This window comes from Nestor notabilis, unplaced genomic scaffold (assembly GCF_000696875.1).
Source record: "Nestor notabilis isolate BGI_N333 unplaced genomic scaffold, ASM69687v1 scaffold2484, whole genome shotgun sequence".
In the NCBI taxonomy this organism is placed as follows: Eukaryota; Metazoa; Chordata; class Aves; order Psittaciformes; family Psittacidae; genus Nestor; species Nestor notabilis.
The window spans coordinates 66,602-83,109 of NW_009926042.1; the positions used below are offsets into that span (position 1 = coordinate 66,602).

The 16,508-nt window shown below is 38.3% G+C and overlaps 1 protein-coding gene across 1 annotated transcript in view; it reads left to right on the top strand.

Annotated features, from left to right (window-relative positions):
* ADAM22 (ADAM metallopeptidase domain 22) overlaps positions 1–16,508 on the top strand; it is a 128,050-nt gene that overhangs the window by 64,697 nt on the left and 46,845 nt on the right. The window contains exons 5-8 of the mRNA XM_010013330.1: positions 6,682–6,764; positions 11,182–11,245; positions 11,881–11,950; positions 16,249–16,319. Of these exons, the coding sequence (XP_010011632.1) occupies positions 6,682–6,764; positions 11,182–11,245; positions 11,881–11,950; positions 16,249–16,319 (288 nt within the window). The remainder of the gene's footprint in view (positions 1–6,681; positions 6,765–11,181; positions 11,246–11,880; positions 11,951–16,248; positions 16,320–16,508) is intronic.

Here is a 16,508-nt window from a genome sequence, read left to right on the forward strand (position 1 = left end):
TGGGGCAAAATGACTGTCATTAAAATGACTTGTCTGCCATGACTCAGAGATTCTAGGCATTTCTACAAGAGCTGAATTAAAGACAACAGAATAGGCAGGAAGAGGTAACCAGCCCTGTTCTCCTCTGCCTCATCTTTATTCGGCAGCTGATAATTAAAATAATTTTCCCTTACACCAAGGTAAGGCAAGGCAAGACAAGAGGCTGTTTCCCAAGCAGATGCCAAGGCAGCTTCTAGACCAGATGGTGTTGTGCTGGCATGAGCTCTCTGTCCACACCCTGCAGCTACATTTGTAGAGCATCTTCTCTCATAGCTACAGGGCAGTAAACACAAGCCTCGTTTGGCCTCCGAACCAGGAAGCTGGGCTGATAGCACTGCCATCTGCTGAAAGCACCTACCATGAGTCACCAATGGCTGTTGGAATGAGTCGCCTGTGTGCAGGATCCTGTCACGTAAATGTGTGTCTATGTTTTTTTAAGTGTTGCCAACAGCCTTCAAACATGGGCATTTTGTGGAGAAGCCTTAGAAGCTGTGATGCTTTAGCCTAATTTTGGAATCCATATTTGTGATTTCAGAATCTGAAATAGTGTTATAACCTAATGTCACTACAGCACGTTGGCTCCAGGTTGTATGAATACACATGATAGCTGTCCTCCTACAAAGGGAGGGAACCATTCACATTTTCAAAACAGTTGGCTGTCAGGAGTCTGAAGTACACTGTAGCCAAGTCCAGAGACCTACTCTGCAAAGAGGTGATGCCAGGATCCTTGGAGTTGTCATGAGCTGTGTAAGGGCTGAGCCCAGGGTTCCGATGCAGGACAGCATGGTCCTGCCAGCTGGGCCCTTGCCTGAAGCACGTGTTGATTAAAAGAGATTTTCTCTTGATTCAGTTGTAAAGCTCAAAGTGCCATTTCGACTTTTCTATTTACAAGTAGAAATCCATCCATTTTCTCAGTCATTTTCTGCTGTAGAAGTCAGCAAGAGGGTGTGCATTTTCTTCTCCTGTTGCTCTTTCTCATGCAGCCTTAGTTATCCTTGGGTCAAAACTTGTGCAAGCATCAATAATTTGTAAATAGATCTAGGTGATTACTCAGGAAGCAGTTTTGAAACTAACGACCGCACAATGGGTAGCTCTTTAAAAAGCTAATCGTCATCTGGCACTTCACAGAATGGCAGTGTGGTCATTAGCTGGCCTTTTGGGAGCTTTCTGCTGCAAGGAAAGAGGGAGCTGTGCTACTAGGATCTGAACTAGACCAGCAATCTCCTTTCCTTTGGATTACTGAGTGTTAAAATAGGAATATGTAGCTGCTGGAAGAAGAAAGTTATTAATTTTAGGGGCAGTGCCTGAGTGTAGGATGAGTTTTAACGGCCAGCATCTCTCCTAATTGCAAAAAATTGCTTACTCGAAGATCTAATGTCGGGTGTTATTTGGAAGCAGATAAATGTGCATCCTTAATTTTTCTCCCCTGGGAAGGTCATAGTGTCTCTGAGGTGAATAACAAACACTGTCAGTATATGGTCAGCAGATGCTTTCTTCACTGAGACTGCAGAGAAAAGTGAACTGCTGCCATCACTGACTGTCGTGGCTGCTCTTTTGATTTACTTATTTCCCCTTTCATTGTGAATATCAGTTAATGCGGGTTTTGCCTCCTTTTGTGTTTACTCAGCAGCTTGTGCTTCTCTGCATAGGGACAAACTATCCTAAAGGGTAGAAATGGGGACAGATTTTACTTGCATTGCTTAACATCTCTGCCTTCTCATTTTTTAGTATCTTTGCCACACTATCTGTTCAGGCAGGCTGCAGGAAAACTTGGACTGACATGGGCAAAAGGGGTTGCATGCTCACTGGTGAGGAGCTGTAGCAGTTCACAGGGCAAGATACCCCTAATTCAGGATTTTGCTATAATTATCCAACTTAAGCATAAGATGATAATGGGTTTAAACTTAAACAGGGTAAGTTTAGATTAGATATAAGGAAGAAGTTCTTTATAGTGAGGGTGGTGAGGCATTGGAGTGTGTTGCCCAAGGAAGTTGTGAATGCTCCATCCCTGGCGGTGTTCAAGGCCAGGTTGGACAGAGCCTTGGGTGACGTAGTTTAGTGTGTGGTGTCCCTGCTCATGGCAGGGGGGTTGGAACTAGATGATCTTAAGGTCCTTTCCAACCCTGACTATTCTATGATTCTATGAAGGTTAAGTCAGAAACTGACCATTATAATAATGATTCATTTATTTTAATTGACTCTGGAGTCATTCTGATTTTTTTTTTTTTTTGTAGGTTGTTACCACATTTTTAGCTCCTCAAATCAATAGACTTCTGATTAAACATCTGTATATTCTGTATTGCTCTTGGAAGTCATCAGAAAGGCGAGAGGTTTCATGAAGGAAGCAGAACTTACTGAAGTGAGGGTACATCGACTGTGTGCCATATGCATTGGCAGAAAATTTGCCTTGCATCATGCTAACCACAGCATGAACACTGGCTGTGTGCCTTGCGGAGCCAGGAATGTTGAACTTCTGTCTGCTGTACCATTTGACTGTCTCTGGATCTGGGGTGACTTGTGTGTGTATGTGCTGCAGGCCTCTGTCACAGGCATTGTCACAAGCTGACATTGTCTCATAGGACATGATCTTTAGCCTAATTTCTCCCAAGCTTTACACTGGCCAGGTTCAATTTTAGAGCAGAAAGGGGTAAACGTGCTGCTCATGCTGATGGCTGGCATATGTTGGAAGAGCAGTCTTATTTAATCTTCATCTTAACACTAAAGCATTCCCTGGTAACTGACAAGTGTGGAAGTTTGATTTGCTGTGGTGGGCAATTGGTGCCTGTTTTTGAGAGAAGAGAGAGGGGCTCTAATAGCTACAGGAAGCAGATAGCTCTTCACAAACCACCCTTGATAGTCTAAACCGAACTGTTGTTGGTAATGGTGCTAATTTCAGCTCTTGGGGAAGTCTTAATTTTTCATATAGGTTCAGAATATTTTTAGGAAAAAGTGGAGATTTTTTTTTTTTTTTTTCAGCTCCTGTCTCACTGCTACAGATAGCAATAGAAAAGAGAGTCAATAGCAGTCCTTCAGTGTGTGTTTCCAAGAGCAGAGTAAAAGAAGATAGATGTGATGATTATGTTTATCCTTCTGGTGGTCTTATTTCTCCCATATACTGAAAATACATTCCTGTAGCATGGTATATTTTATTGCAGCAGCTGCTATATAGAAGTTTAGATGTCAAAACCAAGAGGATTTCAGTCTCAGCACTACAGAGAGGCAGTGACAGTAAATTTCTTGTCCAAAATTACATGTACTCTAAAGAAAATGTTGACCATTTGTCCTGACCCTATGCAGAACCAGTCTTATACTTTGTAGCTTTAAGTGCTTCTCTCTTCACAGGTTTTGTAAACTGTTGAAAATAAGTTTCCCAAAAGTACAAGATAACATTTGCACCCTCCCCACCATGTGCCACTTGTTACTGGCATGTTTTATCCACTTGGGACACTGTTAAAGAGTGCTAAGCAATTGCTCTTCCTAGAGCCATCCAGTGGTGGTGCCATCTAGTTTCACTACATCACCTCTTAACTTCCTTGCTGAGGTTAGAACAGTCCTCAAAACTCCATACCACTTTTCAGGTACCATCAAGTACTTGGAAAAAAGCTATTTTCATTCAAACACCTTAAATTTTGTTAAATGATTTGAGGTGGCTTACATTATGTTGGTAGGAACTTAAGTCCATGTGTACAAAATACCCCTAGATGTTAGCATATAGAAATAAACATTCTGTCGTGATAAGAAGAGGTCCCCGAGACTGAGAAGATCAGAGTTCTATTTTTGTCTCCACCAGAATTACCATGAACTTCAGTAGATCAAAGAGTTGAATTGATTTGATTAAATGGAATAGAATTTGTGTGTCTGAGTTGTGCTTTTCCTGGGCAAGAATTTAGCTGGTTTTCTTACTAGATCTGTATTTCTGTGGATTTCTTTTCTAGATCTATATGCATAAAAAACTGTTCATGGTTTTATTATTGTGGAATAAATTAATTTGGAGATATTATCATGGGACATTTATTTGATTCTCATTAAGAAGATCAAAACACACTTTTGAGCCATAGACATGGATTCTTAGTATGAAAAAATGTTCCTCCTGGTTACGAAGTCATGTTTTTGGAGCCTGAGATTCTACTTCTGGTGCATATTAGCTACATTTTGTGAGAACAAACCAATTTGTCTGATTACTCCAAATTCCTTCCACAGATAGAACTCTCTACAATTCCCTACTGATAGTAGTCTTTTCAGTATTATTCCCATATTCATGTGTTTACTCCAGTTATATCTTTTACGGGAATACTACTGCAAGAGTTCTGTTTATAGAATATTTTATTATTCAAGAGGTTTTAGCTTATCAATATAGTTTGATTGTTAGTTTAGTTAGTAGCTTACTGGAGTCTCTCTTTGTTTATATTGCATATATTGCAGGAAGACCTGAAAGCCTTAAGCAGTACTCTGATCCTGTAGTGGGGGATATGCTACAGACTGAAAGAAATTAAATCTCGGATGAAGAAAGCTTAAAGTAACTAAGATCTAGGAAGTAAGTAGGTGTAAAAAAGGAGAATAAAAGAGTGAAAATGAGCCAGGGTTTCAGGTATAACAAAGTAAGATGTGATCTGTCTAAAATCCCATGTAACTGAGGATGTTGGTGGCAAAAATGCATGTGAGTGCAAAGCAGAAACTCAAACCATCTCCTTTTCACTTGTGCTCCAAGTCTCAAACACTTGACGCTCCTGAAAAGTGCTGGTCCAAGGGTGATAGGTCATGTGTCATCTGCCAGATACCTTGCTGTAGCCTGATGTGGAGGGTCAGCCCTGGAGCTTCTCTTGGATATGAGCCAGATAAACATCAGCACAGCCTGTTGAACATTACCTGCCTGTCATCAGTAGTGTTTTCCTGCAAACATCTCATTAGCGAGATGTCTACTAAGGGGGGTGGCATGATGGTCACTCTGCAGGTCAGTGTGGTAAAGGGATTCTGTTTCTTTACCAGATACACAGGAAAAAAGATGGTAAGGTGAATAGGCAGTGGAGGTGGCTGCTGTCACTGCAGCAAGTGAAAGGAAGAAGTGGTATGTAGAAGAGACAAAATAATGAGACTGAAAGAAATTGAAGGGGAAAAAAAAGTGTAATGCTTTTAACGGAAGATATGCCACTGGGATTCTCCTCGCAGAGTGAAGCCACAAGCCTGCTAAATAGACTCAGTCTGTTGGATGAGGTGTTGCATTCCTCTGTAGTGCTGCAGTTGCTGGTGATGTGCTACATTAAGTGCTTTGGGGTCCAACAGCAGCACAGAGAAGATTTTGAGGAGGAACAAGTGATTTCCAGTGACCAGGTTGAGATCAGATCTCTTTCCATGTGAGCAGCCACACTCTGACAAACAGGCTCCTATGCTCTTAAGGAGAGCATCTCAGAACAGAGGCATCCATACTTCGTAGTTGCTTTCAAAAATAGTTTGTATGCCTTGTAGAAAATGGAACAGGGTTTCCTCATCAAAACACAGAACTACCAGCAGATTCTATGTGTTTTCTTGACTTTTGCCTGATGTTGATTTTTTTTTTCCATATTTGAAAAAGAAAATCCAAGAGCTTTTAATGTCAGATGTCTAAAATAATTGTGCTATGCATCATGCAAGTGACTGCTGGCTATTGAAAAAGCAGTAATTGTAATGCCTTTCCCTCTCTGCAGTAAATGGACATAAATATTCACACGGCTGGGCACTCCAGGCTCTGTAGATTATTTGTACATTTGCTGGTAGGGAATAGAAATAGTCAAGTGTTGTTGTTATAAAGATAAAGCACTGTAAATCTTCATAGTCTTTTAACCAACAGTAGTGCAGTAATATGGCATAGGTGAATTTGGCAAGGCTCTAATAGGTAAGTTTCTCTGCAGTCTAGAGCGGCAGTGAGAATTTAAGGGATGTTTGAATTGTTTTTCTAATTTTGCATACAAATATTGACATTGTGCAATACTGAATACATTGGTGTATGTGCAATAGGGGTTACTTTGCTATCTGTGTGGCTTCTGTGAAACTAAGGGGCAGATTTTTTGAGTATAGTCTGCTGGATTTTATTTGAAAGGTGTGTCTTTTATTTGCAGAAGAGGCAAAAATTAATTTTAATTGTATTCCTTTATTGTTTGGTTATACTTAAAGTTCCCATTAGTTTTGGAGCACTAGTGAGCAGTTCAGGTTTGTTCTCTTTTTTAATTAATATTATTATTTGATAACCATATCTTTCTTCTTGGAAGTAGGAAATTGCCTTACCCTCAGACCAGAGTTCTAGTCTGATGTAGCAAGGTGCAGACCAGGTATTGAGCCTAAGCCCCCTATTTCCCACTCTTTTCCTAGTCATTGAAGAAAGATGAGCTCTTCTGGAGTCATTTGTCTCTGGAACCAGTCTCAGGATGCCAGGGATTTCACACTAACCATATCTGCATTTGATTGAGAGAGTCAAAATTGATTATGTTTATCTAGGTACCAAACCATGGCTAAAAGGAGGTGGGAGAAACACCCTCATGAGTGAGCCAATTCTAGGTGTCATGTCAGTGGGTTGGCAGGGTATTTATGAAAAAAACCCAGCATTTGACAGAATGGAGTGTGATACCGTGGGATGTCCTGTGGATTTACAGTCTCAATTTCCAATTTCAGGGAGGAGAACATTGCTATTATCAGGGAGAAATTCGAGGAAATCCTGTATCGTTTGTTGCCTTGTCAACATGCCATGGATTACAGTAAGTCTGCTGTTTTATTTTTACTGGCCTCAGCTTATTAGCCTTTTAAGCAAAATAAAGCTGTTTATAGTAAAATAAGTGCTATTTTTTTTCCTACTAGTGTGTCACCAATATTAAGTACTCTACAATCTTTATAAAAAATGGGTTTAATTTGAACCTTGCAAAAGGCTTCTTCCTTTGCTTTCAGGATTCACTGACAAAGCACACAAGTTCCTTTATTTTTTTATTTTTTTTTAACTGAAGACATATCACAGTGGCCAGGTATTGTTTTAAGATAATTTGTTATAGAGAAAGAAGAGTAAATACAGTTGAAAACATCCTATTCTACAAGAATAAACCCCAGTGCCAGTATTGACATGAACCATGGAAAGTATGCTCTTTTCTTGTTGCTACAGTGATGTATTTTATGTTTCTTAGCTACTCTTTACAAATGAAAGTGTCTGTTTAGCATTTCTCTTGACCTATCCATTTTCCTCAGAGAATTGCTGTCCTTAAGCTGTGTGCATGGGATAATACCTTTGATACAGTAAAATCTTGGAAAATGTGGAAAAAAGGATATAAAATTGTGCAATATATTTTTTTTAAGTAGATAATTTTAGTAATAATGTAATTAAAGCATCTGTCATCTGAAGGTTACATGAAGCTGTGTGTTGATTGTTCAGCTTTTGGACTTGTCTATTTTTGGCACTATTGAAAGATGCTGGTCAGGTTTTCAGAGAAACCAAGTAACTTCAGTGTCTGTTGAGTCTGGGAATTATAGGATCTCAGCACTTTTGATACTGAGATCAGCTTTAAAAGTGGGCCTATGTGGACATTACCTGAGCTTTGCCTTTTTGTGAGGAAGCAGGGCTTAGCTGATATAAAACTTCTTCAGCTAACTGTCTGTCAACTATTCTGTAGGTTTGGTGTCAGCCATATAAATACACATATTTAAGTAGTGTCTTTCTTTTCTGTGTGTATTTTATTTGTTGGAAAGGGGGAGAATGCATGCAGAAGACTTGTCATCCTTGCACTAGTCTGATTTACAGCTGTTATGGTCAAGGTTGAACAGCTCAAGAAACCCAAGCCCAGTTTCAGTGTGGACAGCGAGTCTAAAAATAGTAGCATCCTAATGCATCCTGAGCCACTGCATGGCTTTCATTAGCAGTGATCCATTAGGTCTTGGCCCCTGCTAACTCCTGAGAGAAAAAGAAAAGCAGAAAGGAAGGAGAGCCTGCATATGTCCTTTCCTGCCCTTCTTTTGTGGGCTTGTTCTTAAGACTGACCCTCCTGCTGTTCCATGTTCTTAAATTGCCTGATATTCAAATTGATCCCTTCTAACACAGTTAAGTGATGAAAGATGCTTTTTTTTTTTTACCTGTATAATTCAGCTCTCCCTTCATACAGTATGAGAAAGTGATATTTTGCTGAGCTGTATTAAATTCATGCTTTCTGACAGTGCATTTCCATCATTACAACTAGGTCCTCCACAGTTGATTTTATATGCTAAGTAATTACTAGAAGCTCATACCAGCAATCAGAGCTCCTTAGCTCCAACCACAGTCTGCAGGGCAGGAGCTTTGCTTTCATGAGTTTTAGGAAGTGCCTAAGACTGAACAGATTCCTTCAATAGAATAACAAGCTTCATATTCCCAAAGTTCATGCTAATCTCCTTTCTTATTAGTACCTCTCAATCTTGGCTATAACAGCAGGATTTTTCATATATGTGAGAGTGTGTTGTGGTTTTTTAATCATATATTGTGAGTTTTTCTGTTGATAATGTCTATGTTTTTCCTTTTATAAATTAAATTAATCAGGTGACTAGCTGTTAGAATACTTAAAATTATGGGTTTTTTTTCTTCTTAATGACTTTGCAAATGAGAAATGTATCTCTGCAACCTTAAATCCAAGCAAGCCATTTTGTTTGCATTTATTTTTTATTTTCTGTGGGATATGCAGTAACCACGGTTTCCTATGAGTTAACACAAAAAACTTTGAATGCAAAACACCCTGGTTGCTGGGATATAAATAAGCTATAGTCAGGCACGACTTGCAGTCCTGTGCTTCAAGGCGAGTGGCACAGACACCAGCTTTTGGTTTATGATTTTGCTGCCTACTGGTGGTGAATATAGAAACTGCTGTTATTACTGCAAATTAGACTTTCCTGACTACAAATTTATTTGTTTGAAGAATATACATAATCAAAATTCAGGGTTTTGAAATGGCCTGTGTTTTGCTGTTGCTTTCTCTCTAATACATTTGTGAGCATGTGGTTTGTTCACAGAGCACAAGACTGTTGAAGTCGGTTACAAAAGAATCATGAATGCTTTGAGTGGGCAAGTCAGATCTGTAGGTCTGCTATGACTGTTATTCTTGTCACCCTTGAGTGACTTGATCAGAGGTTAGTGCTGCTGGGTGCAAGTCGCGTGAGAAGCCAGTTGCTGGTAGTGCTTTGTTGTGCAGACTGTGCTTAAATGAACTTGCAATTAGAGGGAAGAAAGTTTTGCCTCATTAAGAGCAGCAGGATGTTCCCAAATCTCATTTTATTCCCAGGCAAAGAAGCTTTAGCAGGTGCTAAAATATTTCTCTTGAGCTGTGTAGACAATATGTTATTTCTAAAGAATAAGCACAGGTAATTTGAAGGTGAAACAGCTTTCAATTGTAGATGTGATCACGCTTGATGTACGTTATACAGTCAGTATCCCAAGCTACTTCTGTGAATCCTACACAGTTAACCCCATAAGTGAATGATATTGAGAGAAATATGCTCTCAATACCTGTAATGGTTTACAAGCTTAATATATGTGTATATTTCTTAATAATCACAGTATTTTGTTGACCGCATCTGGTCCTTTGCAGAATCAAAATCAATTATTCTGATTACAAACAAAAAAAAAAAAAAGGAAAAGCTGCAGAAGAACAAAGAAAAGCATGTGGTTTTGCTGTTTTTAGTTCCAGTGGTGTTTTTTTGATGCCTGAAAGTTTGCTAAAGAGTAATATAAATAAATAATCTTGCTTCCATGCAGCTGTAATGTACTATGTGCCAAGTTTACTTAAGCTCATATTTACTGCCGAGCTTAGAGCCCTTAGTAGTTGCACTTCAATGGGGACATGCTGATATAGCCTAATTCCAACCATGCATGTATGAGATGTCACTGAAATGAAGGCAAATATATTAAAAATAAATGCTGATTTGGTTGAAGATAAGAATGGTGATGATACAAGAAATGCCATTTGGTCTTACACTGTTTACAGACTAATGTCCATATCAACACTTTCTTTTAAGGTGCAATTCAACCATGCTTGTGCTTCCTGCATGATGTCGAAGACTAAACTTCATTACACTCTTTACCTAAGTAAACTTACAGTAACTCTTAATAGAAAATATTCTTGCAGGAATAGAGCTTACCTTTTCTGCACATTCAAGTGGTAATGCAAAACCGTCTGGTGTTACTGTCACAGACTATCTTCATCCATTTAAATGTCCTTAACAAACTGTTAAGGCTCTCTAAACCCTGGATTTAGAGTTCAACTGTGTTTTGGAATTCAATATGGTCAACTAGTGATTGTGTGTCTGCAAGCAAAGTGACAGATTTTCTGAGATACAGAGCAGTGTGTTTGTCATAAATGACCTTCAAATTTCTGTGGTTGAGAAGACTTTTTGCCAGTAAGGAAGAGACTATGAGTACTTTGCCAGAACCATGGGTATGGTAGACGGCTTGGTTTGCTGTATCTTTCTTCACCACAACCTATCAAAAGCCTGTCTGATGGGGTTTCCTATCTCCTTATCATGAATATTATATAATGTCCATATTGATAGGATATTGCATATAGCCATTAATGTTTTCTAGAAATATAAACTTAAACTAACTCAATTTAAAATGAAAATACCATCTGTCATAATTATTATTGCTGAACTGCCCAAACCAGCCCTCTGTGTCCAAAGGAGCCCATTATGTTTGTTGTATTTGGTACTATATGAAATACTGAGGAGTTAATCAAAACCATTAAAACTGAAGGATCAGTTCAATTCAGTAATATTTTATTTGAGGGGAGGCTGTTCACATGTTCCAAATATGTGTGTTCCTAAAGAGAGGTTTGTTATTTATCTGTTGCAGGTAGGTCTCTCTTGCATGGGAATGGCGGCTCTGAACTGGATTTTCAGTTGGCTAGATTAGCCAGTTTTGGTGGTGTTTAGATGTGTTGTAGACACTCTCTGGGGAAGACAGAAGAGTGTCTATCAGCACTTGATAGAATATCTTTCTGAAGTAAAGAGACAAAAGATTGACTCAGAATTACACTCAGTTTCTAAAACCATTTTAACTGCTTCCTTTCATAAATATTTAAATTTTTAAAATATATGAACCTTTAAACTTACTTCCATGTTGCACTAGTATTTATTTATTAAACCAGTATTTGCATTTCCTGCTCTTTACAGTGGGATGTTCTATGATGGAAATCATACTTACCTAATTGAGCCAGATGAAAACTACACTTCAGATGTAAGTAGAACTTACCATAGTCCTGCTGTGTTGTTTGTTAAATACAGATATTCATGGGTCCAGGGTAGGCATAAGGCTCTGGTACCAGTCTCCTCATTCCCAACTCGTTTACCTCACATGTGAGTCCCCATCATCACAGACAAAAGAACACCTCTAAAAATTAGGTGGTGGTAAGTATGTATGTGTGTACTCTGTAACACCTGGATATGCAGTGCAGCACCAGTGGGTGCTGAGGGTCCATTGGAGCCAGCAGAAGAAGCTTGTGAGTGCCCTGTCCCAGTCTTGTGGCACTTCCTGCTCTGAATTCGTTACATCACACTCCTGCTGGTTCATCCTCAACTGCAGTTCAGCAGCTGCTGTGACTCTCATTGATGTTCATTGGGCAGCTCTCTTAAACCTTGCTCAAAGCATGCTCAGTCACTCCTTTGGATGTACTCAGATATTTCAAATAAAAGATGATTAACTGTTGTATTAGCGATCACATCACAGTTGGGAAGAGGAGAAGAGTGATTTGCAACTTGCATGGTCACTAGTGTAGGTGTTGCATAACAAGGACCTTTGGAACTGTTTATTTAATGCTCATAAGATGTATTAGTTTATCCAGGTTTAACATATGCAATTATTTACTATTTCAGGATGACTTCCATTTCCACTCTGTTTACAAATCCAAGTTGTTTGAGTTTCCTTCAGATGACCTGGCATCTGGTATGATTCTTTTAATATTCATGACTTATGGACTTGTTCTAGTCTAAGGCCAAATTTGTTAATTGTATTTGATAGAGAATTTTCTGATAATATATTGTTTATTTGCATATGTCTTTTTTTTTTTTCCTGATTCAATAAAAAAGCACTGAAAAAAAAAAATCCAAAACACTGAAAACGCTGGAAAAGAACACGAAGTACTGAAAAAACCTGAATCCAATGAATGAAACCTCTACTAGACCTTCATTTTGTGTTGTGTTTCCCTTAACAAGTCATACAGACTGTAGAATGCATTATATGCTAGTATTTGTAGACAGGAGAGGACTGAGGTAGCCTAAAGATGATGCAAATAAACCCCAGTTTGCCAGTAGTTTATAACTCTTCATGGAATTTTCTTATTTTAAGATAGAGGGTGAGTACCATGGTGTGACAGGAACTTGCCATTGCTATGCAGTGACTCTCAAATCTCCAGTCTGTTCAGCATCTTTCACAGTACTGGCTGAGGTGTAGGTCATGCATTTCAGTACAGATAAATTTGGATGCAAAAGTGATTTCAAGTGCTGGTAGTGATCAATCCCACAAACAGTTTATATTGTGTATGGAGGGAGAAGAGGGTTTTAAAAAAATGAGTTTTCATCTGAGAAGTTGGCTTGTTAAATTGAAGTTAAAATTGCAGTATTTATGGCATATCCCCATTCTGTCAAGGGTTTGCCAGTTTTACAGATGCATTTTCCTACTTTACAAAATGTATCCTAGATAAGTAAAACCGTCCTTCATAGACACTGTCATTTTGGTAGAAATAACCTCTAGACTAATTTCTTCAGGAGAGTTATAGATGTCCAGTCATCTTGTTACAAACTATTTGTTCTATGGTAGCAGTCAGATCTGGAATATTACAGTGCTGGGTACTGCACATAGATGAGTTCTTCCCAGGAGCACAGTGTGTGCAGGTTTGTTAGTTGTTAAGTGAAGTAGAATCATTCAGAGAGGTAATGAGAAAAAAAAAACAAACAAGGGAAATTGCTATAATTGGGTCACGTTGATTTCAGTTCTGAAGAAGGAATCTTTCTGAGTCTAAACAAAACAGTATCCCAGCTTGGTGCCTCGTGTCCTCTGCTGATGATTGCCCAGGCGAGGTGGAGGAGGTGTTGGAATGGAGGGGCAGCACAAAAGGCTCATACAGTGCAAAATGTCAACATCCGTATCTTGAAGTTTCCTATGTATGTGCACCTTAGGCGTGTACCTTGAAAATTCCACGTACTTGTGGAAAGGGTAGGGTCATGTGAACAATTTATTGAACTTCAGGCCATATAATAAAGTGCATCATTTGTCACACTTTCTTGAGCATGTCATTTGAAAGGTTGGAAATAATGCAACCATTGCTGAGTTTAAAATAAATCTACCTCAGCTTGTTGAAGTATGAGACCTCTAGAGCTGGTATTTGGTAGATTTCTATCAGCTGTTCTAAAAGATTTCCTAACAGTGAAATTTCATGTTTTCAAGATTTTCGAATAAAATTGTTTCTGCCTTTAAAATTCTGAAAAGGAATTAATTACAAGTTGAATCCACCAGTTTAATGCATCAAAGTTTGTTGATTTAAAACAAAAAAAAAAAGTACTACAGCAGGATCATTATTAGTAGCAACCACTGTGGTAGGTTATTTCATCAGTGTTTCTTATATTCCTTATTACTCTCATAATGTATCAATTTGCCCAGTCTAAGGAAATCTTTCCTAATATTAAGATTTTCTTCTTATCTTTCAAAGACTTTTTGCAGAAGCTAAGATTTTAACCCAGCACTGTGTTAGGAATCGAATGGGTGTTTCATCAGCTTCAGTATTGATGTTAGAAAGGGAAAAAAAGCAAGTAACAGGGATTACTCGATATCAATGATAGTAGAAGCATGCACTATTATACCACAATTTGACAGCAATATGCTTCTTACATTCTTTTGTTCCTTGGATATTAAAAAAAAAAAGCTATTGCAGTAAATAAAACAGTTATACTGTACTTTGCAATGATCTGAGGAGGTAATGAGGACTTTAAATCAGAAACCTTGGATAGATGACTTGGCATGCTTAGAGCATTTGACTTCATAATTTAGTAGACTTTTCTTTTTTCTCACAATCTGTACTGAGACAAAGTGCAATGACATGGTCTCAGACAATACTATGTTACTGAAAGTGTTGTTTTTCAAATCATGCATAACAGAAGCCCTTTTGAGGTCACTTGAAAGACCTGTAGATGTGGCACTTAGGGACATGGTTTAGTGGTGGACTTGGCAGTGTTAGGTTTACGGTTGTACTCGATGAACTTAAAAGTGTTTTCCAACCTAAATGATTCTATGAATACTTATTACACTTTTCAAGGTTATATATTCCCAACAAAATTTCCACTAGGCTTTCTCAGCTGTCTGCATTTCCTGTGATTTTGCTGGTCATGTTCTTTTGCCTGAGGGTCCCTGGCTGGAAATGCACTCTGCATGAATTCACCCAGCTTGTGAATGATAGTATAGTGTTAATGTGTGTTAATGCATTAATGTTAATGGCTGCATCATTGCCCTCTAGAGATGACTGACTTCCAATGGTGGGTAAACAGTCATATTTACTGGTTAAGTTATTTGAGACTCTATGTACATATTGTAAATTTTTATTTTATTGACTGGAAAGTTGTATTTTTATGAGTTTTATTAACCATGATATAAGCCCTAAAATGACAGGTTGAAAGCCAGTTGTGTGGTACTAAACCACAAACTAAGTCAATCAACGTATGTAAAGCATAATACAAAAAAAATTGTAAAAATATTTTTAAGATTTAGTTTCTTATCATTGTGATCTCTAGAGACTGCAGGTCTGAAAGCAATAAATAGGGAACCTTGGATGCAATTTGCTTTATTTTAGGTCCATTTTGTAAAGAAAATCCTCAAGTGCACTGGTGTAACCGTGAAAACATTTGTAAGCAAAGTGCCTGTGATTGTCCAGACCCTTCCATAAAAAGATATCTTCAAACTTCACATACTAAAATAACAGTATAATCCCCAAGATTTAGCTAAGAGAACACCAGTTACTCATGCTTTGCTTTCATGACATGGCAGCCCTGTCAAATTCCTATCAGCTTTGGTTTTAATCCTGTTGTTTGAGCCACTTGCAGAAATTTCACAGTTAATGTACAGCAGGTGGGAGGTGGAGCTGTGAGAAACTTTCCTGTCTCATCAGTGAAACTGTTCAGGATTTTGTAGCAGAACCAAAAATTGTGTACAAAGATAGGAGAACTGGCAATCTCTTAATTTACATGGCTCTTAGAGTACTGTCTACTTCTGTAGGACTGGTAAAATCATTCTGGGATATTGACAACAGTTTTCAATTCCTGAAGACCAAATGGATGTCCAGAGCTGCAGAAAGCACGAACCGAGGGAAAGTAGTCAAGGGCAAAAGACATATTACAAAATAAGTAACTGCAAACATTTAATTTACGTGTCTCAAAAAAAGATCATCTTGGGGTTATGTGAATAGTAAACATGTTTATACTAGATAAGGAAAGAGATTTCTGGCCTGTGTAGGCAAATGTGAGGCAGGGATTATGAATCTAAAATTAGAGATGGAAAAGTACTTCTTGGACATTTAAAATGGTTACAGCAAGTATTGGCTCTGCTTATTTTATCATGTGCCCCTTTCCATGAGTGGCTAGTAATAGATTTGATGAAAGAGATTTGGCAAAAGAATAAACTACGTGGTGCTTATGATTAGAGTTTTAAGAAGTTAAATACACAGTGGGATTAGAAGGGAGGAATATTGTATTGATAGGGAGCATTGCCAGAATCTCGTTTTCTCTCAACTCTAACATACTTTGCTTTGTGAATGTAATTGTCTTAAAGCATTAATTCTGTCTTCCGTGCTCCTCTTATTAATTTAGGTAACTACTGCAAGAGCTCTGTGAATATCTGCTGAATTCCCAAAAATGTGATTCACTCCATGGAAGCACTGTGCTAATAATATTACATGCTCAATGTTGGTGAAGTTTTGGCGTAGAACATCTGCTGTGCTTTCTGAAGTGTGACACCCACAGATCATCTGTTTCAGCAGACCCAGATTATCTCTAGTAGAGTTTTTAATAAGAACCCTGTCACTGGGAAGCATCTGTAACATTGCTTCCTTTATAGCTGGAAAGTTGAAAAAAATAAGTTGCTACCGCAACCGATGTGTGGAAGAATGCCAGAACTACTGTCATGTGGCATCAGAGTCACTGATTATTGAGCTATATTCTTGTAAACATTCAATGTATTTGCCTGTGTTTTCTGTTTAGAGTTCTGGCAAATGAATGCTACATCACAGAATTTTGTTGTAAAGCCAAGATACAGAAGAAGTAAAAGGCAGGTATGTGCCAATATGCTTGTTTATAAATAATATGCCATCAACTTTGTTATGTGTCTGCTGAATTAATTTGTCCAGATGGAGTGCTGCTGCTTGGGCTGGTTTGCCTATAAGAAAAAGAGGTATGTAATGTTGAAAAAACATTGATGGGTTCTCTTGAACATTGTCTACCCAAAGTATTATAAAATTATT